Raw genomic sequence first — 27,916 nt, forward strand, 5'->3', positions numbered from 1 at the left:
TTGCTCCCATCTTATGAAATCATCATTTTCTTAACCCCTTTTTATATTTTTGTCTAATTTTTGATCCACCATTTTTAATTTATAATTATTATTATACTTTATTATACTCAATTACATTCTGGGTTCTTCTCGACTTTTGATTTTTCTGGGGTTGTTGTTGAATTCTTCTTGATTTGATCATTTTATCCAATTTTGCACCAAATTTGATAAATTTTGAAGAGGGGTTTGATTATTTAATTCTGGGTATTTTTTTAGCTGGATCGCAATTGATTGGATCTGGATTAGGGCTGGGTTTCATTGGAATTAATCGTTTTGGATCCGATTTTGGGGAAAACAGCGCCATCCCATGGCGCTGTTTCGTCGATTCTTCTATAGGAAGCCACCTGATCGGCTTCTCGAAATTTCTGAGCGAGTTTTCGGTTAGTTTTCTGAATTTAATGTTGGTTAATTATTTGTGCAATTGGTTATAATTTTCTGGGTTTGTTTGAATTATGGGTTTTGTTTAATGGGTTGGTTTTGATTTTCTGTTATAATGTGTGTAAGTGTTGAATTTTGTTGATCATTGAGCTGAAATGCTTCAATTTATGCTGAGTTTGATGCAATCTGAGGGGTTGTTAGGGTTAGATTTGGTTTCCATTTCTGGGTTTTTATGTCATTGTCATTTTTAGGTTGTTGGCATTTGACATTGTGATGTAGCTTGCATAATTGAGCTGGTTTTTTTCGCTTGCATTCGACTTCTTGAGATGATTTTCGTTGTTTTAGCTACGGAGAGCTGATTGTTAGGGTATATCTGCAGATATTAGAGGTTTTCTGTAACCTGAACTTCTAATGTAGTTATCATTTTAAAAGGCATTCAATAAGTGTAGGATTCTTGCTTCTCTGCTTAGAAGAGAATGAGGATTAGGAAACTTTATGAACTTAAGAACTTATACTTGGTTTCTCTTTAGTTGGCCTCTTTCTGTTAGTTGAGCATGTTCAATTGTTCTTTTACATTCAATTCTGCAAAAGGGTTTATCTTAAGCCGGGTTCGTTTGCAATGGTAAATTGGATCGTTGTTCCTTTTCAGTGTTTGATTGCTGCTTCTCCACGGATGTGTTGAATGAAGATGAGTACACAGAATACCTTGGTGGTATTGTAACACAGCTACAGGACTACTACCCAGATGCCTCATTTATGGTGTTTAACTTTAGAGAAGGGGATCGAAGGAGTCATATTGCTGATATATTGTCTGAGTATGATATGACGGTTATGGAATATCCTCGTCAATATGAGAAATGTCCTTTGCTTCCCCTGGAAATGGTTCACCACTTCCTGCGCTCCAGTGAGAGCTGGCTGTCATTGGAGGGACAGCAAAATGTATTGCTGATGCACTGTGAAAGAGGTGGCTGGCCTGTCCTTGCTTTTATGCTTGCAGGTCTTCTTTTATATAGAAAGAACTATTCCGGTGAGCAAAAAACACTTGAAATGGTCTACAAGCAGGCCTCGAGGGAACTACTTCAGCTTTTATCTCCTTTAAACCCACAACCTTCACAACAGAGATATCTTCAGTATATATCCCGAAGAAGTTTAGGCTCTGATTGGCCTCCTTCTGACACACCTCTCATTCTAGACTGTTTAATACTTAGAGTCCTTCCTTTGTTTGATGGGGGTAAAGGCTGCAGACCAGTAGTTCGTGTTTATGGGCAGGACCCTTTAACAAAATCTAGCAGAAGTACAAAGCTGTTATTTTCATCTTTAAAGACCAAAAAACAGGTTAACCACTATTCAGAGGTAAAGTCTTATATTTTTGCCCACTTAATTTCTGATATGAGATTTAGTAGCTTTAAAGACCTTATCTTTGGCTTATAATTGCAGACAGAGTGTCTCTTGGTAAAATTGGATATTCGTTGCCGTGTTCAAGGGGATGTGGTTTTGGAATGCGTCCATCTATTTGATGATTTAGCAAGGGAGGAAATTATGTTCAGAATTATGTTTCACTCTTCCTTTATTCGGTCAAACATTTTGTCTCTTAGCCGTGAAGAAGTCGATATCTCATGGGATGCAAAGGATCAATTTTCTAAAGACTTCAAAGCAGAGGTAAGTTGTAGTTGTCCTTTGAGATGCCTTTTCTTCCTCAAATGATGGGAGTTGAATGCATACTTATTATCTTTCTCAGGTACTCTTTTCGGACGTTGGAGCAGTTCCAGTTATAACCACTGAGCTAAAAAGTGATGATGACAATGAATTTGATAGTGCTTCACCAGAGGAATTTTTTGAAGCTGAAGAGATATTCAGTAATGCTGTTGATGCTCAAGATGGGAAGACTGATTTGGATTCTCCTTTAATTCATGATAGTTCTGCCAATGAAGTCGGTAATGGAGGACAGAAAGAGGATAGAGAGCCACCTGCATTTGTAGATTGTGCACCAGAAGCAGGTGCTCGTAGACGCAACTCAAAAGGACTATTGGAGCTTGAAGCAGTGAAGGATATAAGCCTGGATGATTGGAGTAAAACATTGCATCGCGATGTTGAGTCTGATCCTAATGCTGTCAAAGACATTCTCATGGATGATACAAATCAGAAAGAAGATGTTAAATGGGCTGTGGATGATATCATTTTGCATGAAGAGAAACATAAACATGAGGTACACTATGATCTGAATGAGGTGAAGGACATTGCTTTGGATGGTCAAGATAAAGAGGCAGACACGACGATTGTGGTTTCAGATGTGCTCATAAAGCAGGATATCAAGACTGATTTTGTAGATGACAACATGGTGGGGGAGCTGGATAGCAAACAAACTGTAGAGGACTGGGAAACAGAAAAGAGGTCAGATAGCAATAGTCCACAGCGAAAGTTGTGTGGTGATGCTACTAAGCTAAAACAAGAGAAAGTCTTGCAACCTTCACCCAAAAGGCCCCCTACATTTAACCAAAAGTCAGCTTCTGATTCTGCTTTGGGCAAGCACAGAGGAAAACAGCAAGAGGCAGCAGGGGATAAGTCTGGAAAGCAAAAACCAACTGAACATCGGTGGATACCTTCAAACAAAGGCTCCTACACCAATTCCATGCATGTGGCTTATCCATATGCCCGGGTAAACAGTGCACCACCTTCTCTAGGAAGTACAAAAAATCAAGTGAAGGACTCTGGTTCTGTTGGTAAATTGAAGGATCGTGCTGCCAGCACTGATCTTGGGTTTGTTGCTTCTAGTATCGATAGACGTCTGCATAAATTTCAGGATGTAAAGTCCGTAAAACCTGTCGAATCTGCAAAAGTTTCTCGCCTTGAAACTCCTGATGATGGGCTTAGCCAAGAAGTTTCTAGCCCTATATGCTCTCCTCGCTCAGATTCCTCATCTTTGGTTGATCCATCCTCTCACACTTCAGCCGAGTCTCATGAACTTAAAGAAGAAACAAATGCACCCTTACCCTTGCCTCCCCTATCTACTGTACAATCTTCATCATATATCCCAGCTGTAGAGGTTTTACCACTACAAAGACCTCCGCCACCTCCACCCCCACCTCCACCTCCACCACCACCTCTTGTAACTTCCTATGTCAATTTTAAACCGTCCTCTTCAATGCCTCCTCAACCATTGCCTCCTGATTCTGCTAAACAATGTGGAGTTACAACCATGCCTCAACTGGCACCACCCCCTCCACCACCACCTCCGCCTCCCCCTTATTCGAGAGTCGCACCTTCACCATCACCCCAAACGATCCCAGCAACTGCACCCCCACCGCCGCCACCGCCACCGCCACCTTCTAGTTCAAGTAGAATGTCGGCACCTTCTTTTTCACCCCCTCCACCTCCTGTATATGGTGCTCCTACTCCTTCCATCCGAGTAGCCACACCACCACCACCTCCACCTCCCCCTCCTGGACGCGAAATGCCATTCCCTTCCTATGGAGTGACTTCCTTACCGCCTTCTTATGGAGCCGCTCCACCTCCACCACCACCTTTCGGGGGTAAAGCCCCTTCCCCACCTCCTCAACCTCATGGGGGCCAGGCCCCTCCACCACCACCGCCACCGCCACCACTACCTTTCGGGGGTCGAGGCCCTCCCCCACCACCGCCAACTCCTGGGTGCCGAGCCCCTCCCCCACCACCGCCACCTCCCAGATCACCTACCCCACCACCACCACCACCACCACCGCTACCTCCTGGAGGCCGAGCCCCACCCCCTCCACCGCTACCTCCTGGAGGCCGAGCCCCACCCCCTCCTCCACCACCTCCTGGAGGCCGAGCCCCACCCCCACCTCCGCCACCTCCTGGTGGCCGAGCCCCACCCCCACCTCCTCCACCTCCTGGTGGCCGAGCCCCTCCCCCACCTCCGCCACCTCCAGGTGGCCGAGGCCCTCCCCCACCTCCACCTCCTCCCGGAGGCCGAGGGCCTCCCCCACCTCCTCCACCTCCCGGAGGCCGAGGGCCTCCCCCACCTCCCCCACCTCCTGGTGGAGGCCGAGGGCCTCCCCCACCTCCGCCACCTCCTGGTGGAGGTCGAGGCCCTCCCCCACCTCCTCCTCCAATGCGTCCAGGAGGACCACCTCCACCCCCTCCCCCTAGAGGTGGTGTTCCAGGTCCTCCTGCACCACCAAGACCTCCAGGAGGTGGACCACCACCGCCTCCGCCATTTGGTGCGAAAGCCGCTCCAGGTGTACCTAATGCGCCTCCAGCTCTGGGTAGGGGTCGTGGGCTGCCACGTTCAGCACCAGGAACTGCACCTAAAAAAACACCCCTTAAACCATTACATTGGAGCAAAGTGACGAGGGTCTTACAAGGGAGCCTTTGGGAAGAATTGCAAAGACAGGCAGGGTCCCAAATGTAGTGTATCTTTCTTTCTTTTCTTTTCTGCAATAGCATACATAGTATATATTTTCCTTCCATCATATATGTCAATTTTGCTTGCATGTTAATTGCCTTTTTGAGTTTTTCCATGGGTCATCATTATACAGCTCATAATCCTTTTTAAGTTTGAAGTTACTAGATGTCTATTTCTTACATGGGTTATCAATTTACTGCTCATAATATTTTTTCGGTTTGGAGTTACTAGATGTCTATTTCAATAATGGAACTTTTCTGTTTTATCTAGGGCTGGTGTATTTTTGTTACGTAAGCATTGATATCATTCTTTCGAATTTAGTGCTGCAGAATTTGACGTGTCAGAGATCGAGAAGCTTTTCTCTAATCAAGTGTCAAAGCCTGCAAGCGCGGGAGGGAAATCTGCTGAAAAGAAGAAGGCTGCTGGATCCAAATCTGAAGTTGTTCATCTGGTAATTCAGTAGAAATTTATATCCTTTAACTCATATGTACTTGTGAGGCTTTTTTTATTTATTTATTTTTTCTTTTTTTAATTTTTTAACCTGTATGCATTTGTATAGTTTTTATGTTTATGTTTCTGAAAGACTTGGTTATTAGCTAATATTCCTAGTAGGTTCACTTAACAATCCAGTATAGAGTTTGTGTTTTTATGTTTGTGTTCTCTAGTGGTAAGTGTATGAGCCTATAATGTCGATGTATATAGCATGTGAGAAGATATCACTTGCATTCAGGATATCAGATTTTGTTTTCTATGCCTACAGTTGCCTACTTTCTTTAGTACATGAATTGATGTTCTTAGAAAAAAATAAAATAAAAAAGATCCTAGCGATGTGTCATTGCTTGGTAAGATCTCCTTTGTTATCACTTGGGTAATATTAGTGTGTGTGTGTGTTTGCAAAATTATATCAGAGATGCATTTTTTAAGACCTCCAGTATGTGGGAGCACCTGTTATTTTATTTATTTATTTGTGCGAAAACATCTTTGAGATAAAAAATTTATGAAGACCTAGGCACAACTTCCCTGCAAAAAAGTCCAATGTCTGGCAAGTTGATGTGATTTCCTGTATTTTTGTTGATTGGTGTGAGCCTCTCATTCTATGTCTCTTTACTTTCTTTTCCTCTTTTTTTCATTTCCTCTATTCTCTTCCCTTAAGGTCCCCAACACTACAACTTCATTTTTGCACATGCAAACAACTTTCACAGGATCAAAATAAAAATAAATAAAAAATGCATATACTTATAAATGGATCACAAGAAAATAGTGAACCAAACCATTCAAACCTTTTAAAGAAGAGCATGTCAATTATAAGAAAGGGCGCTGATAATTGGAATCCATTTTGTGGATATTTTTCCACCACTTTGTTTGCTCATCATTTATAAATAAAAAATTTAAGGGAAAAAATTCAATTGCTTCAAAATGCAAACGAGCTTTAATTAATAGTGGGAGAAGTGGGGTTTTTGTTAAAAAGTTAGGCATTGAAGTTGACTGTTGACCAAGCCATCAATGGATATTTTGTAAAGTGGGAGGGGGAGGTTGTTTTTTCCCTTACATTTTTGGGTAAATGTGTGTTGCTGCTGATCAGTTTAGACCTTTTAGGCTGTTACCTCTTGCAATTCCATTCTGAAGGCTACTACAGGTCAATTGTCCAGCAAATTTGATTGTGGAGGTGGGTAAGAGAGATAATGGCGGGGGAGGGGGAGGAAATAGGAAATAAAGGAAGGGAAGTAAGAAAATAGAGATTGAGGTTCAGAGTTCCTGTTTCCATGAAAGAATATAATGGGGAAAGTTAACATCTTTGCCAGAAAGAAAACTAAGTCAGTTCTCTGGGAAATTGACCTCTTTTTTGTCGGAATGTCAGTTTAGATGCTACTTCACAAACTTTATTTTCTAGGGAAAAAAAATTATTAAAGGTACTTGTTCATAAAATAGAGGTCTGAAAAGGTGTTGCATGGCAAAGAAAAAAAAAAAAAAGCTGAAGACAACTAATGAGTGGTGGATCTTTCATTCTCCTTACAGTCTCTTGTTTAGAATACCTGTAATTACATAAACAAATCTTGCTGCTCAGAGTGCTCACTCCTGAAGTCTTAACTGGGATTCCCCTGTGCTTTATTAGTATCATTATCTGTAGCTATCAATCCTATCATGTTTCATAATAAATCAGCAATAGAGCTGCTGTTTTGTAGCATTGTGGTTGTAGACTAGTTCTTTTGTTATTGCGAGACTTTGTGAGGAGAATGATTTTTCCATCTTAATTACTAAGATATACTTTGTGTCTTCAAAGAAGTTGATCATATTTTATGTAAATGATCCCCTGATTTTGGGGATAGCGAGTTACACGTTTATATGCATGGAAAATGTTGTAGCCTTTTTTTTTCCCCATGAGCTCATTGGCCGTATAAACAAAACCAATATGAGAAATTACTTGCTTAATTTATCCCATTTTTAATAAACTTATTGCTTGTTTAGTCGATCCCGTTTTTCTGTATATAGTTATAAATTTTTTGACATGAAGCAAATGGGAAATAATTTTGACCGTCCTTATGGAAAATCAGAGGGAACTGAACAAATCTTCTAAGCATGGATTTGAATTTAAATGTGGATGTCATGGATAATTAACAAACATTAAGTCTGATGATCACAACATATAACTTTCTATATCCTTACACTTATTCATGTAAGAAGATAAAATGCAAGGGATTACTGTTGCTGCCAGGGTTCATTCGTAGTCTTGCACTGAATAGTACACCAGCCATATTTATGTTACCATGAGAAGGGGTTTTCAATCTTTGTGGTGCTCATGGTTATATGCGATGCTAGCTAGTTATGATTGCAATTTTTAATTTCTCAATTGTCTTAACCTTTTTGTACTTTGTTTGTTGCTTGAATTCAATCATATTTATATGTCTAAATGCTTGCTGCAGATTGATCTCAGAAGGGTTAACAACACGGAGATTATGCTTACAAAGGTTAAGATGCCACTCCCTGATATGATGGTATGCTAGAATTTTCTTCATATATATTGCCATTTAATTGAGTAATGAGGCAGCTTTTGTAACGGGTTTTCAAGCAGCAAGTCAATTTATGCACATATATTGAGAAAACCATGATCCACATTATTTAACTACTGTTGCCCAACTTTGATATATGTAAAGTATGCCCTTAAATCTATTTAAGATAATTGACTGTACACCTACGGACCTACCCTTATATATTGGTGTAAAGAGAGGATTTGCAAGTTGGTGATGAATTCTCTTAATATTTGTGAATGTATGTAGATATCTCGATGATAATTGACATTTATAGTGGAGTGGTTTTGATGTTTTCTTTGAATAATGGGATATCTTTCATTCTTGATATGTTCAGAAGAATCAGAACAGACTTGTTGTACAGAAGATAAAAAACATAGCAGTCCTTTTGTCCTTTGGATGTATAAATAGTTATTTTTTCTTATATTAAAAATGTTCTTTGACTTCAATTGACCTATTTTTAACCTCAAAGACATTGAAATGCAGTTATGAGTTGTGAACTTATGTTGGCTCTCAGTTTGATTATTCTTCTTGCACCATGACCACTATTTTTACAATTGTCAGATTAGTGAAATTGTGTTGCTAATCCTGCAAAAGCTACTAGAATTCTCCTGGAACTGCACTCTCTAGGAAAGCTTTTACTCAATGTTTGGGTATAGCTGTGAATCAATTTTGATGTAGATGAACTTTGATGTGATATCTTCAAACTAATATATGTTATAGGTTATACTGTTATACTCACCTTTTCTTTTAATATTAATGTGTGTGTGTGTGTTGTTAAAATTTCCATAGATGTTAAATATATTAATCCATGTTGCCATGTTGATTAAGGCGGATTTTGTGCACTACTTGCATCCTCTTGGTTTAGACAATGAAGATTTAATCTTGTTAGTTTCTTAACATTTTCACTTTTTTGAGAAGGTTATGTGGGGGGTAAATTCTGAAGGGATAAGCATTTACATTGTCTGTATTTATTCATGCCATGCTAAGTGTTAGTGCTGCCTAAATCTATTTTGCAGGCTGCAGTACTTGCGATGGATGAGTCAGTCTTGGATGCAGATCAGGTGGAAAACCTAATTAAGTTTTGTCCCACTAAAGAGGAGATGGACACTCTAAAGGTTAATTTTTGATCTTTGAACTAAAACTTTTATTGTTATGTTTCGTTGTTATTGCAGTTTGCAAGTCTTCTGCACCATTATCTTTGATTGGGAATGGGTTTCACATGCTTTAATAATTATTTCAGAGTAGTCCAAATAATTTTGCTGAATTTGTAGTTTTGACTTTCTTTCTATTGCTTTGTAGAACTACACTGGCGATAGAACAAAGCTGGGAAAATGTGAGCAGGTCTGTAACTATGCATTTCTGTTTGATTAATAAAACTTTTAATAGAACATTTCATGTATTGATCTTAATTACATCTGTGGATCTTTGCCTTCATATTGAAGATAAAATTAGTATTGCTCAATTGATTATAAGTTTCTTTTCATGGTCTTAGCTATCTTTTAATGATTTTCTCTTTCCTTATTTTATTATTCCCGAAGTCTGAGATATATGTGTACTCTGTATGTGACACTTGTGACTGTTGGTTTGCTTACTTTCTCTTCTTTATGTTTACAGTTTTTTTTGGAGCTCATGAAAGTGCCGCGGGTGGAGTCAAAATTACGAGTGTTTTTGTTCAAGATTCAGTTTAACACACAGGTACTTTTGTTTAGTGGGTTGCATTGTAATAGCACCATTTTGAGCACACATATCTGGCCTTGCTTGGTGTACCATACGGAAATGTGTCATTGTACCCCTTTCTTTTTGCAGGTTACAGATTTCAAAAAGAGTTTGAATACTGTAAATTCTGCATGTGACGAGGTACATTTCATTTACACAGATGCCACTTTTGTACTGTTTTAATGTATGTCCTGATCTCATCACTTGTGCTTTCTTATTTTCAATAGGTGCGAAATTCTAGGAAGTTGAAAGAGATCATGCAGTTGATTCTTAATCTAGGAAATTTATTAAATTCTGGAACTGCAAGAGGTATGAATACCAAGTTAGTAATGTGCTTCTCCATTAAGTTTTTACTACATTCTTACTTGATAGACATTTACTAGTTATACACTATCCTGGTTGATTTATCTCTCTGAAACTCATATTTTCTGCCTTTATCAAATGGTCAATATATGATCTGTATTAGAAGAATCATTTTCTTCTTTTTTCCCTTAGCAGGCCAAAGTAAAATCCTCCTGCTTTGGTCTAATTGGTGTGGAAAGAGTGGAAAATCTACACTTTTTTAGCCAGACTTTTAAGTGGCTGATTCCTAGACTTAGGAAGAGCTCTTTGCCAATTTCTAATTATGCTGCCTCTTGATCTGCAGTGTAACCTATGTGGGCTGTGTCCAGCAAAATTGGACTGATCTCTAATTTTAACTATTACCTATCAATCAGATTTGCGCCCAGATTTGGGTTGATTTCTGTGAGGCTTCTTGCTAATCATACTCCCCTCTCCATCTAGTTCACTAAGATAGTGCAGACATCTTTGCTGGATATGCATTACATTGTCAACATGGTTTCTGTCTCCATTAATATCCATTGTCAAATTAATACGGAGTAATAAGGATATTAGTTTACCATTATCTCTTGCTTATAATTTTAGTTGCTGCCTGACTGTTCTTCAAATATATTAACAAGTCTATGTACGTTTATCAATTGCCATAATCACAAGGGCAAGACTAGTTTTTTAGACGAGGCTGACTAAGCCCAAGCGACTTAACCTAAAATAAGGAAAATAACCCTAGCAAACTGTTTGATTTTTATTTGTCGAGTGATGAAACTTCTTTTGATATTTTGATTGATTATTCAAGTCTTCACATCTTATAGGATCTGCGGTTGGCTTCAAATTGGATAGTCTTTTGAAATTAACAGATACTCGTGCAACTAACAGCAGGATGACACTTATGCATTATCTTTGCAAGGTATGTCCTTACTTCTTTCCAAGGTTTTGATGTCTTTACTTGGAACAATTTGTCTTCTACTTGTTCATTGTGAAGTAGCCAGGCCTACTTCAATTGGTTGGAAAGGCTGTGTATATTTGATTCTCCAGTCCCCAGACAGGAGCCACGTGCACTGCATGTCGGCGTTGATTGTTTAGTTTTAGTTTGGATTACCAATTCAGCCTTTTTTTTTCTCTGATTGTAATGTTGTGTCCATTTTATCATGGTGTGTGTTCAATTATTGGGGGTGGGTGAAGGGATCTCATCTTATAATATCAAGCGTCAAATGATGGGAGCTATATATAAGCATTTATCCGAAACTAACGAATGAGATATTAAAATTAATCAGATAACAGTCTTAAGTAAAAAGTTCTCTTCCAGGGAATTCTATAAAAAGATTAATAGAGGTCAATCAATCACATGAAATATACTAATTTTTATATGTATTTAAAAAAAACTGTGCGTTGCAAGGGGTTAAATCTCGTGTTTTCTACATCGGGTTCTATGTGAAAACTTGTTATTTTATAGTCCTGTATCCTGTCTTTCTTTACAATTAGACACCTTTGCATATATTTTGTATCTCCTCTTGTTCGCCTTTGGAGTACTTGGATAAAGAAGCTGCAAAACATGCCCAAAAGAAGTGTATGTGATGCATATAGATTTAGGACCTCTTTGATTCTAGGGACTATTAATCTATTTTATTAGATCTAGATTTGACCAGGTGTTTTGATGGATTAAACTACAAACATCCAGAAACCTAATATGGTAAAAAATCTAATAAGTTTTAGATGCAGTGTTTGACTGTGCCTGTTGGATTGTTTATCTGGAATGCACCATTGAATGAAGTTCATCACTGTTGCTTTGAATCTGTTATTTGGATAGATTCATGCAGAATCGAGCTATGAGCTGGGCTTATTTTGTTGTTTCGTTTTTGCTTTGCTATCTTTTAAACTTAAAGATAGAACTCTTGGGGACATTGGAATCTATTCTTAGACATCCTGTGTGTTAGTGGCTAAATATGAAACCTTTGCGTCTGTTTTTTAATGTCTTAAGAGAATTTGATATTTTGCACAATTATAGCTTGAAGTCTACATAGAAAAATTGCATGTGTACATAAAGTGAAAATGCATGGGATCTGCACTGCCTGTTGAATGATTACTATAAACCCATGTAGCTGTATTTGATGACTATTAAAGCAATAATGTTGAAGGATTTTTAAGGTTTGGGAGAGTTTAGAACCCTTGAATTCTAGAGAGAATGTGTTAAATTCTCTGATCTATCATTTCTTCTTCTTCTCCTTTTAATTTCTAGTTTCCAGTTCATAATAGTTTCTATTTTTCAGTTTGTAGCAGAGAAGTTACCTGCACTGTTGGATTTTCATGAAGATCTTCTAAGCCTTGAAGCTGCAACAAAGGTTTTATTATTTTTCATTATGACAACTCTATGGTAAATAATTGATTATAGGCTGAGTTACAGCTTTTTTTTACAGATACAATTGAAGTCCTTGGCAGAAGAAATGCAGGCTATAAACAAAGGATTGGAAAAGGTTAAACAGGAGTTGTCTGCATCTGTTAATGATGGTCCTGTTTCTGAGGTTTTTTGCACGGTACGGATTTTGTTATGTGATGTTTGAAGTAACTGTCCTTCATGATATGACATCTGTTGCATCTCTCCAGTTGACTTTCTATCCCCATTATCCTTGGTACTTTAAGTTACCTTTATTGGGGGTGAATTCCTACTCCTTCCCTCTCTCCCCTAACTCTTCTTGTGAGGTTGTAACACTTGAAGTGTAGGACCTTTTTTGTTTTGACTTTGCAGTTTAGATTGGAAAATCCAAGAGCTCTGAGGAGATTCAAAATCCAAACCTTTGAAACACAACCTTAGTTTTACAATAATAATAGCTGGGACACAACATTTCTGCCAGTCGTGATATTCATGTCGTAAAATTAAGTTTGTTGATTTTGAACCTTTGAACCTTCTTGGTTCTGCCCACGAGTTAATAATTCATCGAACTATTTTTTTTGTGCTGTTTTTTGATGTTGAATTCAATGTTAAGAGATCACAGCTGTCGGGGAACTTTTGCTTCCATTCTAATGCTGTGAAATACGTTCGTTTCGAAATCCTCATTCATTTATTTTTTAATAATTTTATTGTTTATTCTTTATTTGATTTCATTTTTCTCGGGCAATTTCACATTACGATTAGTTTCTAGATACAATACAAGATTTTCTTGATTTCTTTCACTGCCAAATCAATTAAAAAAGAAGAAAATTTTGCGGTCATTTTATGTGAATAATACTTTCTACATCTTTATGTAGGTAAAATAATTGTCAAAAATATATTCGAACAGCAGCACCTTATTTTACTTTTCCAGTCAAAGTAGTCAAGTATCTGAAGATTGACTGATATTTCCCTCCTTTATACTTATATTTTTATTATTTATTTATTTATTTGATATTTTTCCCCTCCCTTTCATTCTTTCCTCTCCCCTTTTTTCTTTATAGTATTAACCTATATTTACAATTATTATTATTATAGACTCTGAAGGAATTTGTCGGTGTTGCTGAAGCAGAGGTGGAATCTGTGATGAGCCTTTACTCTATAGCGGTATTACTTTTTCTACTTTTATCTTCTCTATGGTGTACTGCATTCATGCTTTTCGTTCTTTTGTCTAACTTATTGTGAGACAGGGTAGAAATGCGGATGCACTAGCCTATTATTTTGGTGAAGATCCTGCTAAGTGTCCTTTCGAGCAAGGTATCATTGAAAGATTCTGTACTAGTGGTTATACCCTATTGCTTGTCCTAACTTATTGCTTGCTTGTTTAATTGTGTATGTCATTTGCATAAATACACTTTTAACATCTTAAGTACCATTTTTGAGCGAATCCTTTTCATTTTCACTCAACTACTCCAGGCCTGCAATTTGTGTTGAAGTAATATTATACCCATTTCATTGTTGCTTCAGACTGCAGTTCCCTGTATATTAGCACTTCCTTTCACCGTGACTGACTTTGAACATCTCATATTTTATAAATGTATACTACTTTCCGTAATTTTGCAATTTTTTTTTTGTCTATCACAGAAAAATTGTCTGGTTATCATATATAATTGCAAAGTTTCTTTTGTTTTCCACATAGTCTGATTGATTGTACCAGACTTGCAAATAGCAGTAATAAAAATCAAGTTAGCTCATGTATTTTCCCGTAACTGAATGCAGTTGCACAGACTCTGTTGAACTTCACAAGATTATTTCGGAAAGCACACGACGAAAATTGCAAACAGGCCGAATTGGACAAGAAAAAGGCCCAAAAAGAGGCTGAAATGGAGAAGGCAAAAGCAGCCAACCCATCAAAGAAGAGTGAAACGTAGTTGAAAGATGTCAGTTCTCTCTCGTGAAGCTCAGAGTTGCACCATGGATGTAAAGGCCTTGTGCAGTCTCAGTAACCCAAAAGCAACATCAAGCTTTTGTTGCCACCATTTGCAGTGATAGTGAAAGATGTTTCGAGGTGATGCAGAATGAGATCCAGTCCATCCAAGGCCTTGTGAAAGTTTTTGGACTTTTTGTCCACGAAAACCTCGAGTGTGTTCAAGATGGGATGCCATGCAGTCGGTCACATGTTTGTGGCCGATTGAATTTTCAGATGTATATCATATCATCACTGTACAGATACGCCCGTCCCTCCCAAGGGGTATTATCTCACCTTCAACTGCAAAAAAATGGTCTGTAAATTCCTGTTAAGAAGGAACGCCGGCAGATGATGCTCACTTACCAATTATCCTCCGAAGCAGATGCCATCAGGATGGTGACCTCCAATGCTCATCTTGTCTTCCTGTGTACCATGCGACCTTGTACAAAGCTCTAACCTGTAGGTAGGTAGGTGAAATTTTTTGTACCATAATATGTTTTGTCCCTAATTTTTTTTCTTCCCATATAATCAAATAGTTAGTGTTTAGGATAGGAGGTATAACAAACAGTTTTGTATAGAATTTTAGGGCCATAGAAAGGGAGTTTAGGAGGTGAGTGGTTTCAGTATTGTTCATCATCCTTCTATTTCATTCAATGTACGTAGTAATTGTAATATATTGAGAGTGTAGAGTTGGGAGATGGGAAATCCCTTGTTTCTCCCATTCAAATAATTAGCATTTCAGAAGCAGGATCGGTTTCTCTAATCTTCTATTAAGTGCGTGTTTTAATCTTAGTGGAATATTTGAATAAATCATACGTATATCTGCTCTTAAGGCCATTGTTGGCTTGTTGTAAAAGATCATTGGAAGTACGTAGTATTACAAACTTGAGAACTTATTGTCTGGTGCAAACAAAAGCCTTGTTTGTTCCTACTGAGATTATCTTGCTGAAACCAAGTTAGGCTGTGTAATGCTGAAACTGCGTTGGGTTGTGCCATGTTGAATACTAGCTCGGCCAGTGCCACCGCCACCGCCTGTTACACTTATAGTAACGTCGAAATTTATTATCGTAAATTTGTTTGATGCACAAAAGTCAGCTTCTAACCATTATTGCGACAATCAATCAAGCTGGGCTTTCTTGAAGAGAAAGATCCTGACTTAATCTATAGAATCAAGTAAGATATTTGAATATTGGTTAATGGGTTGTGATTGTATCGTATGAACTAGTAGTAGGGTCAACTACACCTAATTATCGGACCAATAATATCATGGTTGTTGATTTTATTAGAGTTAATGATGGTTTTTTATTTGCAAAACCATCATTAAATTAAGTAAGATGTAGAACTCTCACTTTTTAAGTAAGAGGTTACATGAAATATAAGAGGCTAACTCACCAAATAGTCATTTACAAAAAAAGAGTATTGTACTGTTTTACACGAATTAAGAAGTCGTTAAAGTGTAGATTGATTGATCGACAATAATTAATTTCTTATTTTTGTTCCATGAAATTCGAAAATGCTTAGGATCCATTACCCACTTTTTACTAAAATCAACCTTACTATTTTTATAATATGCTCTATTCAAATTCTTTTTTAGGCAAACATCTTTAATTTTATAAACGAAAGTCCTTTTCAATTAGATAGCTGTCTCAATTTTGAAAACAAAATTTGTGGTTAGGGGAAATCTTGCATTTCGTATGAGGCAATATTTATTTATCTATGGTATTATTGGAAACGACATTATTCAAGGATAAATTTCAATGTTTGGCACTAGAAGAAACAGTTTTTGTATGATAATCGGTTTATCACTTAAGATTTTTTTTATGCAACATTCGTTTTCGTGAGTTTTACTCGATTATTGTAGCAACAAAAATTAAAGAGAAAACAAATGGAGAACCATGTGTACTTTTGCTTTTAGAAAGAGAGAATAAGAGACTTGTTAAATACTTTGTACTTTGTTTAATTAGGTCACAAAAATTGAAAAAACAGATAACAAAATATGAATAAAAGGTTGTCATAAATGGAATAAAGTAAAGTAATAAACTTAGAAAAACAGATAAAATTAAAAAAATGAGTAGAACTTGAAAAGCATAGGAAATTCTACATTAGTATGGTTTTGGATGTACCTAGTCCATGCATATACGAGTGAAAAAGAAATATTGCCACTCTTATGGTCATAAAATAACGAATTAATTTTAAAAAAATATTATTTTTCAAAATTATGAAGCTATATTAATTCGTGGACAACGCATAATTCATCCCAAAGTTTAGTACGGAGCAAAACATAAATAACTAGGGTGCCATGTAACGTACTAACGTAGAATATAGTAAAAAAAAATAAAATCTATAAGATAGGGCAATAATCACATGAATTTGTCTCATGCAATTTATATCAATAAAGCCTAAATCTTTGCCCACATTACATTAAATAATTGTCTTAATTCATAATATATGATTGCTAAAAAGCCTAAAGTTTTGCTGTCAATGGCATTATTATACCATATCGAAGCTCTTTGTTGGCTTTTAATTGGAAAAAAAAAAAATCCCTTTATTCGTTTCTCAATAATAAACTTAAGTCCTATATCGTTGCTTCTAGTGTTATTTTTGCATATAATTCTCACTATTCTTTGATAAATTTATTATAACCGACAAACCGTCGGTATGATGCTATTGCTTGTCAAACATGAAATCAGCAATGCAAGAAATTATTTTAGGAGATTATGTTATGCAATTTGTCAATTTTGGTACGATATGCATTTAAGGCTAACTCATATGATCAAACAACAACTACTACGTTAAGTCATGGATCTACTACGGAGTACTATTTTTTTGCAGATACGTACATAAACTTTATATTTATTGTGAATAGTATATGGTCGTTCCATATTGGATTGTAAGTCACAAGTCAATTGGAATTGACTTTTCTGTTATTGCATAGATAAGATTGTGTACATCTGAACCTCTACATTTTTAGAAAGAGAGACTTCTAGAGGTCCTTAAGGGTTGTTAAGTATTTGCGTTTCTAGAGCAATCACAGCTCTAATTAAATCGTACATCTTACATTCGTCTTGACCATTAAAGTGGCCTATCCAAAGCATACTTATATACAAAGTATAAAACCATTACCAGCTCACATCCAAAGCATAACCTATGTCTTGAGCTTATGCAGTAAGCAGACAAAGGAATTACGAAGTAGTTATTAAGTCACAGAAGAAAGCATAATGCAACAATTTAAAACAAATTATATCATTGTGCTAATCCTTTTGATAATGACAGAAAGATTCTCAATCTCCCTGTAAATTTCCTCTGTTTTTGGATGAGACCTGTCATTATACACAAATTTACATGTTGATCCCCCTAGTTCCACCCAACTACATCCTACTTCTTTCTTCACATCCTGTTGTTTCATCGCCGTTCTAACGTTTTCAGATTCATCCCATAATCCCTTTGCAGCATATATATTCGATAAGAGCACGTTCATCTCTGCATTTGAAGGGCTAGTTTTCAGAATCTTTTGCGAAACTATCTCTCCAAGCTCAAAATTTCCGTGTAATTTACAATAGTTCAATAAGGTTTCCCAAGCATAAGATGGAGCATCTAATGGCATTTGCTCTACCAACTCATAAGCTTCATATAACATGCCAGATCTTCCAAACAGATCAACCATGCACGCATAATGCTCAGGCCTTGGACTAATATGCCACTCGCTTTCCATAGACATAAAATAATTTTGTCCTTCTTTAACTAGACCTTGATGCGCACAAACAGTCAAGAGGGCTAGAAATGTAACATGGTTAGGTTTACAGCCTGACTGAATCATAGAAGAGTGAAACTCGAGTGCCTGACCTACAGATCCATGGTATGCTTGAGCCACTATCATGGTGTTCCAAGTCACAGTATCTCGATAATCTATGCTTCTGAACAAGGTGGCAGCATCATTTATCAGCCCACATTTAGAATACATAGATATAAGTGAACTAGAAACCAATACATCATGCACATAACTAGTTTTAATTGTTTGTAGATGGAGTGCTTTACCCCAACCATGTAGAGCAAGTGAACCGCATATAGACACAGTGGTTATGTACGTCGTTTGATCAGGCCTAAATTCTCGTCTTTTCATTTCAGAAAACAAGTACAAAGCTTCCTCTGTTTGAATCCCAGAAATCAATGTATTCCAAGAAGCTGTATCTCTCTGATTCATAATATTTTCGAAGAAGTTTTGAGCATTTATTATATCTCCCTCTAGGACAAACCCATATAGTATTGAATTTGATGAAATGATATTCCTCTTTGGCATCCTCCTATACAAATCCAAAGCCTCTTTTAATCTACCATTTTCAACAAACCCGCTTATCATACAGTTCCAAGCAACAATGTCCTTATGTGGCATCGTTTGGAATAATTCCAAACCCTCGTCTACCATGCCATTTTGCATATAACCTCGGATCATAGCAGTCCAAGCTTGTGCATCCTTTTCGAAAGGAATATCACCAAATAAGGCCTTCGCCTCGTTCATTAACCCTGCTTTTGCAAAACAAGTTAGCATACTAGTCCACGAAGCCAAATCACGCTCAGGCATGCTTAAGAATAACTCATACGCCTCTTCAACACATCCCAATTGAACATAACCATTCAGCATTCTATTACAAATACCAACATTTCGATTATGACATTGGTCAAATAATTCTCTAGCCTCATCTATTCTTCCATTTTTTATATACCCATTTAACATTACATCCCAACAAACATGATTTTTCAATTTATCTGGTATCTGATCAAACAAAATTCGCGCTTCTTCCAACTTAGCACACCCAGTATACCCACTTAACATTGCAGTCCATGAAACAACATTCTTAGCAGGCATAACATCAAACATACGACGAGCTTCATTAATCATAAGATTTCTACCAAACCCAGAAATCATACAGTTCCAAGTCACCACATTTCTGTGCGGCATTTCATCGAACAGTTTGCGTGCAGAGTCAATATCTCCATTTTTAAAGCAAGAAGTAATATTTGTGTTACATGAAAATGTATCATGATTTCTTGATAAGATAATTGAATTATTCCTGAAACTGCGAAAGAAACCATTTCTTGTTGACGTTCTTGTAAAGTACCGAAAATTTGAAAACATAGTAACTGGAAATGTGTTTCAGAAGAACTGTAACTTCCATGTGTAAATACAAAGAGACGACTTCATAAAACTATAGTTTGACTGTATGAGTATAATTTTATGTGGATTATACGAGTAATAGATACAAGTACATTTCTTGGAGTAGATGGTTTACCAACATTACTTGATCTTGGTTAATAAAGAATTAAAGAGCAAGGATGTTAGTCCATCACTTTATTTGTTGCTTATGGTACAATTGATATTGTACACATGTTTGACCCGAGGTTCAAAGAAAAGGTGACGGGGTAATGTGACAAATGAGTTTAAAACTTATCGAACGGACTATAATACTATGGAATGCGGAGTATTATGAAGTATTTTATATATTTTCTTTTTGTAGGAGCAAGCGTGTCATTATCGAATGATAGTTTGACATCTGTCAAGATTGGGAAACAATTTTAATTTTCTCAATCGAATGATAGTTTGACTTTTGTCAAGATTGAGAAAACAATATTTCATTAATTTTGTCAAATTGCAATAGTGTGATTTTTGCCTAACTACTTAATTACGTTGAATATTACTCTGTATTATGTAAAGGTGTTTTGAGTTGGTCTAAATTTATATATTTATTATATGGTATCAAATCTTCATAATTTTAACTAATAAATGTCAATGATTTCAATAGTAAAAGATGCACATTAACAAACGTGATTGTCAAATTGTTATTGTTAAGAAAACAATTGAATTACTCTACATCATATTTATTATGTATCCTATTAACTCGATCGAGAAGGTTAAAAAATGACAAAATTCAGTAATTTCCTATCACCTCTTCAGCCTTAAGAATGCCACAACTCAATACTTATGGAATTTTTTTGTAAAACACTTCAACATAAAAAGGTAGCACATTATGTTCATGTACCTAAATTAGTTACATAGCTAAGCTAACTAACCCAAATAAAAAGGTTAAGTATCCCTTCAAAATTCCGCTGAAAGGGGTATGTATAGTGTGATTGCATAAAGTACCCAACTATAACAGCCTTGTAATTCACTCAACCAACCTCCACCTTATTTCCATTAAAAGCCAAAAACTTTAAAAATATTAATTTAAAAAAAAACAAAAAAATAATAATGAAATTTAGTATGACCCACAATTTTTGCTAAACATGGCAATTATGAACCATCACACACCTGAGATGAAACTTCACATGTTAATATCAAGAATTTTATGACAAATTCCTTTTTACCAACCTTTCTATTCTTAATCAACCTACTCTTAATTATTAGGTGAAATCTCACTTCTTAATTAATTTTTCTTAACAAAGCCATTAAGAATAATTAAGAGATCGTGCACTATTTTTAAACTTAATTTTTAAGCAAGTCAAACTAGCCATCATGATACCCTCAACTCCAAGAAACATTGGATTAAATTCTTAATTTTTTTTTTCTAAGTGTATAAGAGCTACAAAAGCAACTAGTAAGGTATATGAAATTTGATCCCAACTCTTAAGTTCTTCGTACTAGTTAGCACTTTTAAAAATTTACCAGCTAAATTATCGATACATATAATTAAATTTGTAACAACTGGGCACGAAAATCATTCTTAATTGGGTGCACAAAGGAAACTTGTATTGTAATATGAAAATCAATAATTTCATTGAATTGATGACTTTTATCATCTTTGCATCTCTTTTTGTATCAAATACTCTACCCTTTTTTTTCCACTTTAATCTCTCTGTACAAAATGCTCTCTTTTCAATTGGACAACAATGCTTAAAAAAAATGTAAGATCTAACCTTTTTTTTTTCTTGAATCAAATATTAAAAACTTACACAAATTCCTCCAATCCTTTCAACTTTTCCTCATTATAATCATAATAACAATAATCATCATCAACTTCTGTCACGCTAGCATCTTGATCATTGACAACATACCCTTGAACAACTTGTTGAATATAACGTTGATCGTTTTTGCAACATTGATAGAACACACAACTCATGATGACATCGAGAACAACGAGGATGGAGTATATGTAAGCGATTAGCACCCCCTCGAAGGCCACGAGCCATAACGAGGTACTATTAATGGGGTGTTGAGCTGTTGCGATTATTCTGAAATGAAATAAGGCCTCCACTGCGGCGAGGCCTAAATTAGTAGGCACGGCTAAGGCCAGCGCAGTGGAGGTCTTACCCCGAATTGAAACACAAGCTTTTAGTATAGATAAAAACCCACCCCTTCTTTCTATTCCTGATGAAACCAATGCCAAGTTACACACAACAAAAGAATTCGCGAGAATTATTGAGTAAAACACCGCGCCAAGAGCTGATAAGAAGAGCACCCATCTCGGGGAGTCGAGTTGGAAACCTTCTAGGAAGTTGAATGCCAAGAAAAGCAGAGAAAAACACGTTGCATTCGCAGCGAAAATGATAAAAGTGTTGCAAAGATGTGTAGAGAGAATAGGGTGGTAAAGGGCTATAAATGATGAAGATGAATTATTATTTGTAGTTTTTTTGTAGGAAAAAAAGTGTATAATTGAGGCTTTGGCTAATAAAAGAAAAGAAAGTGTAAAAGGAAGGGTGACTATTGAAGAGGAAATGGTTTGAGAGAGTTTAAGGCTAAGGAGAGTGAAAAAATCAGAGTAAGGGGGGAAACCGGCGGCGAGGAAGACCGAGTGAAGGCGGCCATAGACAGTGGGGAGGAGCGCAAATGAGCGAGGCACGATAGCTAAGGAGATGAGGACGGAGATAGAGAATGGTAGAGCAATGAAGGCAGCTACAGAGGTGAAAAATTGGTAGTGTTGTAAAAAAGTATAGATTGATTTTCTAATGATTTTTGCAGCTCTTGCCATTGAGATTGATGGATTTTCTTCCATGGAAAATTATAATTTTTTGAGGTGATTTATAAAGAGAAGTTGTTATCTAAAGAATGTGATGTGAAAATGAAGCGAAAATGATGTTGATGTTAGCTTAAGATTTTTTCAAGTTATTTGTATTTTTGTTGGTACTATTTATTTCCTCTGTTTTTTTCTTTCTTTCTTTTTGCTCTGTTTTTTTGGGGTGTAAGGAAGGAAGTTAGATGAAGAAATAAGCAAAGGGGGTTTGATGTTTGTTCCCTTTAATAATATGCAAATGATGGGAGTTCCTCTCTCTAGTTTTGGGTTTATTTTCTCTCTCTAAAAATGTTGGTGGTAGTTTGGAAGGGGTGTTTGGAAAATGGTGGTTTAGGATGAATGGATAGGCCAACAACTAGAGACTGACATACTATTAGAGGAGGAGGTGGATTGGAATTAGAGTTGGTTTTATTAAATAAGGTGTTTTTTTTTCCCTAAATATATATCGTATAAATTTTCAGTTATTCTTTAAATTGTAACATTTAGTACTTTACACTAATGTAAAGTGCAAGATTATTATAAACTTTATTCTCCGTAATATATGTATATCTTTTCACAGATTTTATGTATGTCAAAGAGGGGATATATTCAAATATTATAAATGTGCTAATTCGTGGCTTTATTTGAAAAAATTAGCACAATATGTATTTTTTTAGTTCAAAATAATCATCACGTACGAACTATTTTTTTTTTTTGGAAATATTGATTGTTTAATATTAAAAGTATAATTGTTTTTTTATTAGGAAAAAAAGTTATGTTAATGTATTAATGGTATACATACATTGCAGAGTATATTCAATCATTTTGACTTTTGACATGATTTGACCATTATCATAATTCCATTTCTAATTCTAAGAATCCATGTATACAATAAGCCTAGTTAGTCACATGTATAATATGTTCACAAGCTCAATTCTCGATCTCTATTTGTAATTAGTATTGCTCTTGTGATTTTTGAGGAGGAAAAAAAAAATATATATATATATATATATATATATATATTTTTTTTTTTTTTTGGGCACTACTTAAGCCAAAGGTTAGTTGAGTGGCTCTTTATGGTTATTACAGTTTTATAGTTTAGTTTCCAAGAAATGAACAAATATGTGAAATTGACTTTCTGCTTACTCTAAAGAACTTTGCTAATAATTCGAAGTTGCAGCGCATGTTCGAGCTATGTATTATTATGAATCAACATTATTGTAGCCCATTATTATGACATAAAAACTTGGACTGTAAGCATGGTTAAACTATGTTTTTCTTCATGATTATGATATTTTTAATTGCATAATTATGAATTTATGATCATCAAATGCAACAACGACATATGAGTTAACATTAGGTTTGAGCCATTTTTGGATTAAGAGTTTAATTAAGAGCTTAATTTTTTTGTAGTTTATTTTTGAATTTATGGCCTACCATATTCATTGGAAATGGACTAACCTTTACTTGCAAGAAAAACAAAAATAATAGATGTATGTAATATACTACCTCCGTTTTTATTTAGTTGACACCTTTCTTTTATCACGCTTATCAACGCACTACTTTAACGATTAATATAACTAATTTTCGATATTGTAAAATTATAAAAAGTGGATATTAATAAATATACATTGAGACGGTTCAAACAAGATCCCACTTTACTATGTTTTATCGTAGTTATAGATCACAAATGCTAGTCAAAGTATTGTTTATGAATAGCGTAAAAGTCAAACGGTGTCAACTAAATAAAAACGAAAGAAGTAGCTTTTTACAAGGCGACAAGCAATGTATAAGAATTTTAATGGAAAATTAGATTTTAAAAAAATGAATATTGAATCATGTACAATCTATTCACTACAGTTAGTCAACCAATACTTTAGGGGAAGAAAATAGTAAAAGTCAACCCACTTCAAAAATTAGAAATATATTACTCCTTCCAGGCCACTCCCTTTGAATTTCACTACTTTAATGAAAATTTTCTTATTTATTTATTTATCTATTTATTTATGACAAAGAAAATCCTCTATTTATTCCCTAAATAATTTTTTTTCCAAGGAAAAATAAAATCCATATCTTTAAACAACTTTCCTTAATATTCTCTTAATTTAATAAATAGAATCAAAATTAGTATGATACAGTCAATTTACTTGTTATGACTAGCATTAATTCCAAATTATAATGTACAAGTTCATGTGATCCATTACTAAGTACATTGCTGAATTTGCTAACACATTTGAGCTGTCTCATTAATATTTTTGGATATAGCTAATCTACTTAACAAGTGGCTAACTTTACCAGGAATAATTTTCTAACCAGTGCACAATTTTTCAAGAACTTTTTGGTAGGTTCCAAAATTAAAATTATAAAAAAAATCACGGTTATTTATTTATTTATTTATTTTATATAGTAAAATAAAGAAAAACCTTTTACAAAAACTTATAAGTAGAAGAACAATGAATATAAAGGGGCTATAGTTCATTTCAAATAATTAAGATATGCAAATTGTAATAATAAGACAAACAAAGTAATTGTTGCTCATACAAAAGACATGCATTAAGATAATAGAATGATAGAGTTGTGTTTGATGTTGATAGGACTTTAAGATAAGAGAATAATAGAGTTTAACAACTAGTTATTAATTGCACATAAATAATGGTATTGTGTTCAAAAATATGAATTGAAAATTTTGAAATATTCATATATGCATGACATTTAAAAATTGAGGGATTAAACATACACCACATTCTCTTTTACACATAAAGTATAATTTTACAAAAATCTCACTTATTTATTTCAATGAAATTATATGTTACGAATAATATTTTTCTTGTAACTATTTTTGAAACTCAATTCTTTAATAATATAACCTTCATAACAAATTAAATTCTTAAATGTAATAATTAATTGATGAGGTAATGTACGTTTATTATCCTCTATGATCCCCTAGATTGAATTGATTCCATATTAAATGTTCCATATACAAGAACAATGATTTAAACGAGATTTAATTACAAGTCACCAGTATTATATTTACAGTTGAACAATAGTACCCAGTGGCGTCACCAGGATTTTCGAAGTGTGGGTTCGAAACTTCCGAAATTTGAAATCATAATTAACAAAGGAATAAAAATACAATAATTAAATATTCAGTACATAAATAATTTCAAACTATGGATTACAAATAGATTACACATAGAAAAATGAAAAAAAAAAAAAAAAAGACTACAGAAGCATTCTTCGAGTCTTCATACTTTGGAAGCGTTCCAATACATCATCATCACTAACTCTTGAAAATAAATCTCTTTCAAGAAAAGTGACTAAATTATCATTCAATAGTTGATCACCCATACTATTTCGCAACTTATTTTTTACGTATGTCATTGAGGAAAACACTCGTTCCACGCTTGCAGTTGCAACCGGAAGGATCAATGCTAGTCTTATAAGCAAGTAAACTAAGTTGTAAGTAGTATGCTTATTTGTTTCAACAAGCATCATAGAAAGCTCATGAATACCCTTCAAGTCTCCAAACCTTGCATCTTGGCGCACATCATTAATATAAAATTGAAGCTCATGACGAAGTGCAGTCATCGTCATATCATTAGTTGGAAACTCTTTGGGATATAACTCAGCAAGTCTCAACAACTTTTGCATATCAAATGCCGCAAATGAATTGATCGGGTTTAAGCATGACACACAAATAAGTAACTCCATATTTTCTTCATCAAATCTACTATTGAGCTCTTGGAGTTGTAAATCAATAACACTTATAAACATTTCTACCCGAAATCGATGAAGATTTGAAACTTTGGCAAAGAAGCGTCTTGACCTTCCACGAGGAACATACATATCATCCATAGTAGGAACTTCTACATCATGTTTAACACAAAAACAAACCACAAGATGTAAAAAGTCTTCCCACCCATGGTCCCTCATTTGTTGTAATCCCTCCTTAGTCAATTTAACATATGTCATGGCATTAACAATATCTTGGTCCCCCTTTTGCAGAGCTTGACACAATTTATCAGTAATCCCAAATATTTCGGACATCAAATGTATCATAAATACAAATTCAAATGATTCAAATGTAGACATGACAGTGATAGCCTTCACGCGATCATCCTTATAAATCTTATTTGATCCAATCTTCTCAAGAACTTTAACAATAGTAGCATACAATGCGGTAACATTTGAAACAGTTTTGTAATGTGATCCCCACCTAGTATCACCAGGCCTACCTAAGCTATGTTCTTGGTTTAAACCTTGCCCACTTTCAATTTCTCCTAGTTCTAATGCTTGTAGAATATGTTGAGATTGTATTTCTCTTATCATTTCCCTTCGCTTACAAGAAACACCAATAATATTCAACAAAATAGCAAGTTGATCAAACAACCAAATACAATCATCATTATCCTTAGCAACAGCAACAAGGGTTAATTGAAGTTGGTGAGCAAAACAATGAATATAATAGGCTTGTTTTGTTTCATTCATGATCAAAGTCTTGAGACCATTTATCTCCCCCCTCATATTACTAGCACCGTCATAACCTTGTCCACGAACTCTAGACAAACTCAATGAATATTCCATAAGCAAAGACTCAATTGCACTCTTTAGTGACAAAGCAGTAGTATCCTTAACATGTACAATTCCAAGAAACCTCTCATTTATCTTCCCTTTATTATTGACATAACGCAAGCAAAGGGCCATTTGTTCCTTTTGAGATACATCACTAGATTCATCAGCCAGTATTCCAAAATAGTCATCCCCAATATCATCAATAAGAAGTCTAGTGGTTTCTTTGGCACAACAATTAATAAGTTCTTTTTGAATTAAAGGACTAGTCATTCGATTATTTCCCGGGGCATTACCTAGAACAACCTTTGCTACCTCACTATTATTTTCTGAAAACCATGTTAAGAGTGCAAGAAAATTACCCCTATTCCAAGATTCTTCACTTTCATTATGCCCACGACAAGCTAAACCTTGATTTAAAAGAAATCTAATACATTTCAATGAATAAGTCAAGCGAGATTTGTATTGTAGTTTAGCTTCCTTAGAATAAGTGCAAAGAGATTCAGCAACTGATGTCTTTGGGTTGATAAACATACTATATTTCTCATTAGCCTGATTATGGAAACTACCAATACCACCCACATGAACATCAAATCTACCAGTCTTATTCCATCCTCTAAATCCCCCTTTAATAAAGGAATCATTAACAGCCAAAGAATAATCAACTTTATCAGTGAACAAATAGCACACAAAACAAAAAGCCGCATCTTTCTCAACACTATATTCAAGCCACTCATATTTATCAAACCAAGTAACATTAAAACGGCGCATACCTCCAACTTTTCTTTGAGGAAAATTATGTGTGCGTGGATCACAACGTTTCTTTGTAATATAGCCTCTCCTTACGGCATCTCGATCATTAGGAGGATACTCCATAACTGGAATTCTTTTTCCAGGGTCATGTGGAAGAAGATCAACATCATAAATGCGAGTATCATCGGAGTCAACAGTAGTATTAGTGTTCTCAGGTGGTGGAATTGTTGCAGCAATAGGAACCTCATCATCATTAGGAGACACATGTTCTTCTATTGGAGGATCCCTTGAACTAGGTGAAGAACAAGTTGAAGACTTTTGTGACTTCCCGGCACGTTTCCAAAATGACTCTAAACTCATGGTATAATAGGTATATGCTGCTAGTCTGCTGCACAC

At 35.4% G+C, this 27,916-nt stretch overlaps 4 protein-coding genes across 5 annotated transcripts; 1 reads left to right on the plus strand and 3 right to left on the minus strand.

Moving 5' to 3' along the window:
• The first annotated feature begins 346 nt into the window (after positions 1-346).
• LOC110726403 (formin-like protein 20) lies at positions 347-15,033 on the plus strand. 2 transcript variants are annotated; one of them, XM_021905881.1, is made up of 17 exons: positions 347-419; positions 1,067-1,770; positions 1,855-2,076; positions 2,156-4,803; positions 5,123-5,252; positions 7,723-7,794; positions 8,847-8,945; positions 9,130-9,171; positions 9,445-9,525; positions 9,637-9,687; positions 9,774-9,855; positions 10,695-10,789; positions 12,150-12,221; positions 12,297-12,413; positions 13,346-13,414; positions 13,498-13,564; positions 14,027-15,033. In XM_021905881.1, exons 1-17 carry the CDS (start codon positions 347-349, stop codon positions 14,176-14,178), a joined length of 4,776 nt encoding a protein of 1,591 aa, XP_021761573.1. In that variant the 3' UTR covers positions 14,179-15,033. The 2 variants fall into 2 exon arrangements, with proteins under 2 accessions (XP_021761573.1, XP_021761574.1); XM_021905882.1 differs by having other exon boundaries at positions 13,503-13,564; positions 14,027-14,163.
• Positions 15,034-17,454: 2,421 nt separating this feature from the next.
• LOC110726275 (pentatricopeptide repeat-containing protein At4g02750-like) lies at positions 17,455-19,173 on the minus strand. The gene has a single exon (XM_021905729.1). It carries the CDS (start codon positions 19,171-19,173, stop codon positions 17,455-17,457), a length of 1,719 nt encoding a protein of 572 aa, XP_021761421.1.
• Positions 19,174-20,960: 1,787 nt separating this feature from the next.
• On the minus strand, positions 20,961-22,967 carry LOC110726404. Its single transcript, XM_021905883.1, has one exon. The coding sequence runs from the start codon at positions 22,199-22,201 to the stop codon at positions 21,158-21,160; it is 1,044 nt and encodes a 347-aa protein (XP_021761575.1). The 5' UTR covers positions 22,202-22,967; the 3' UTR covers positions 20,961-21,157.
• A 2,453-nt stretch (positions 22,968-25,420) lies between these two features.
• On the minus strand, positions 25,421-27,880 carry LOC110726276 (zinc finger MYM-type protein 1-like). Its single transcript, XM_021905730.1, has one exon. It carries the CDS (start codon positions 27,878-27,880, stop codon positions 25,421-25,423), a length of 2,460 nt encoding a protein of 819 aa, XP_021761422.1.
• Between the last annotated feature and the right edge of the window lie 36 nt (positions 27,881-27,916).

Source organism: Chenopodium quinoa, unplaced genomic scaffold (assembly GCF_001683475.1).
Source record: "Chenopodium quinoa cultivar QQ74 unplaced genomic scaffold, ASM168347v1, whole genome shotgun sequence".
Taxonomy (NCBI): Eukaryota; Viridiplantae; Streptophyta; class Magnoliopsida; order Caryophyllales; family Amaranthaceae; genus Chenopodium; species Chenopodium quinoa.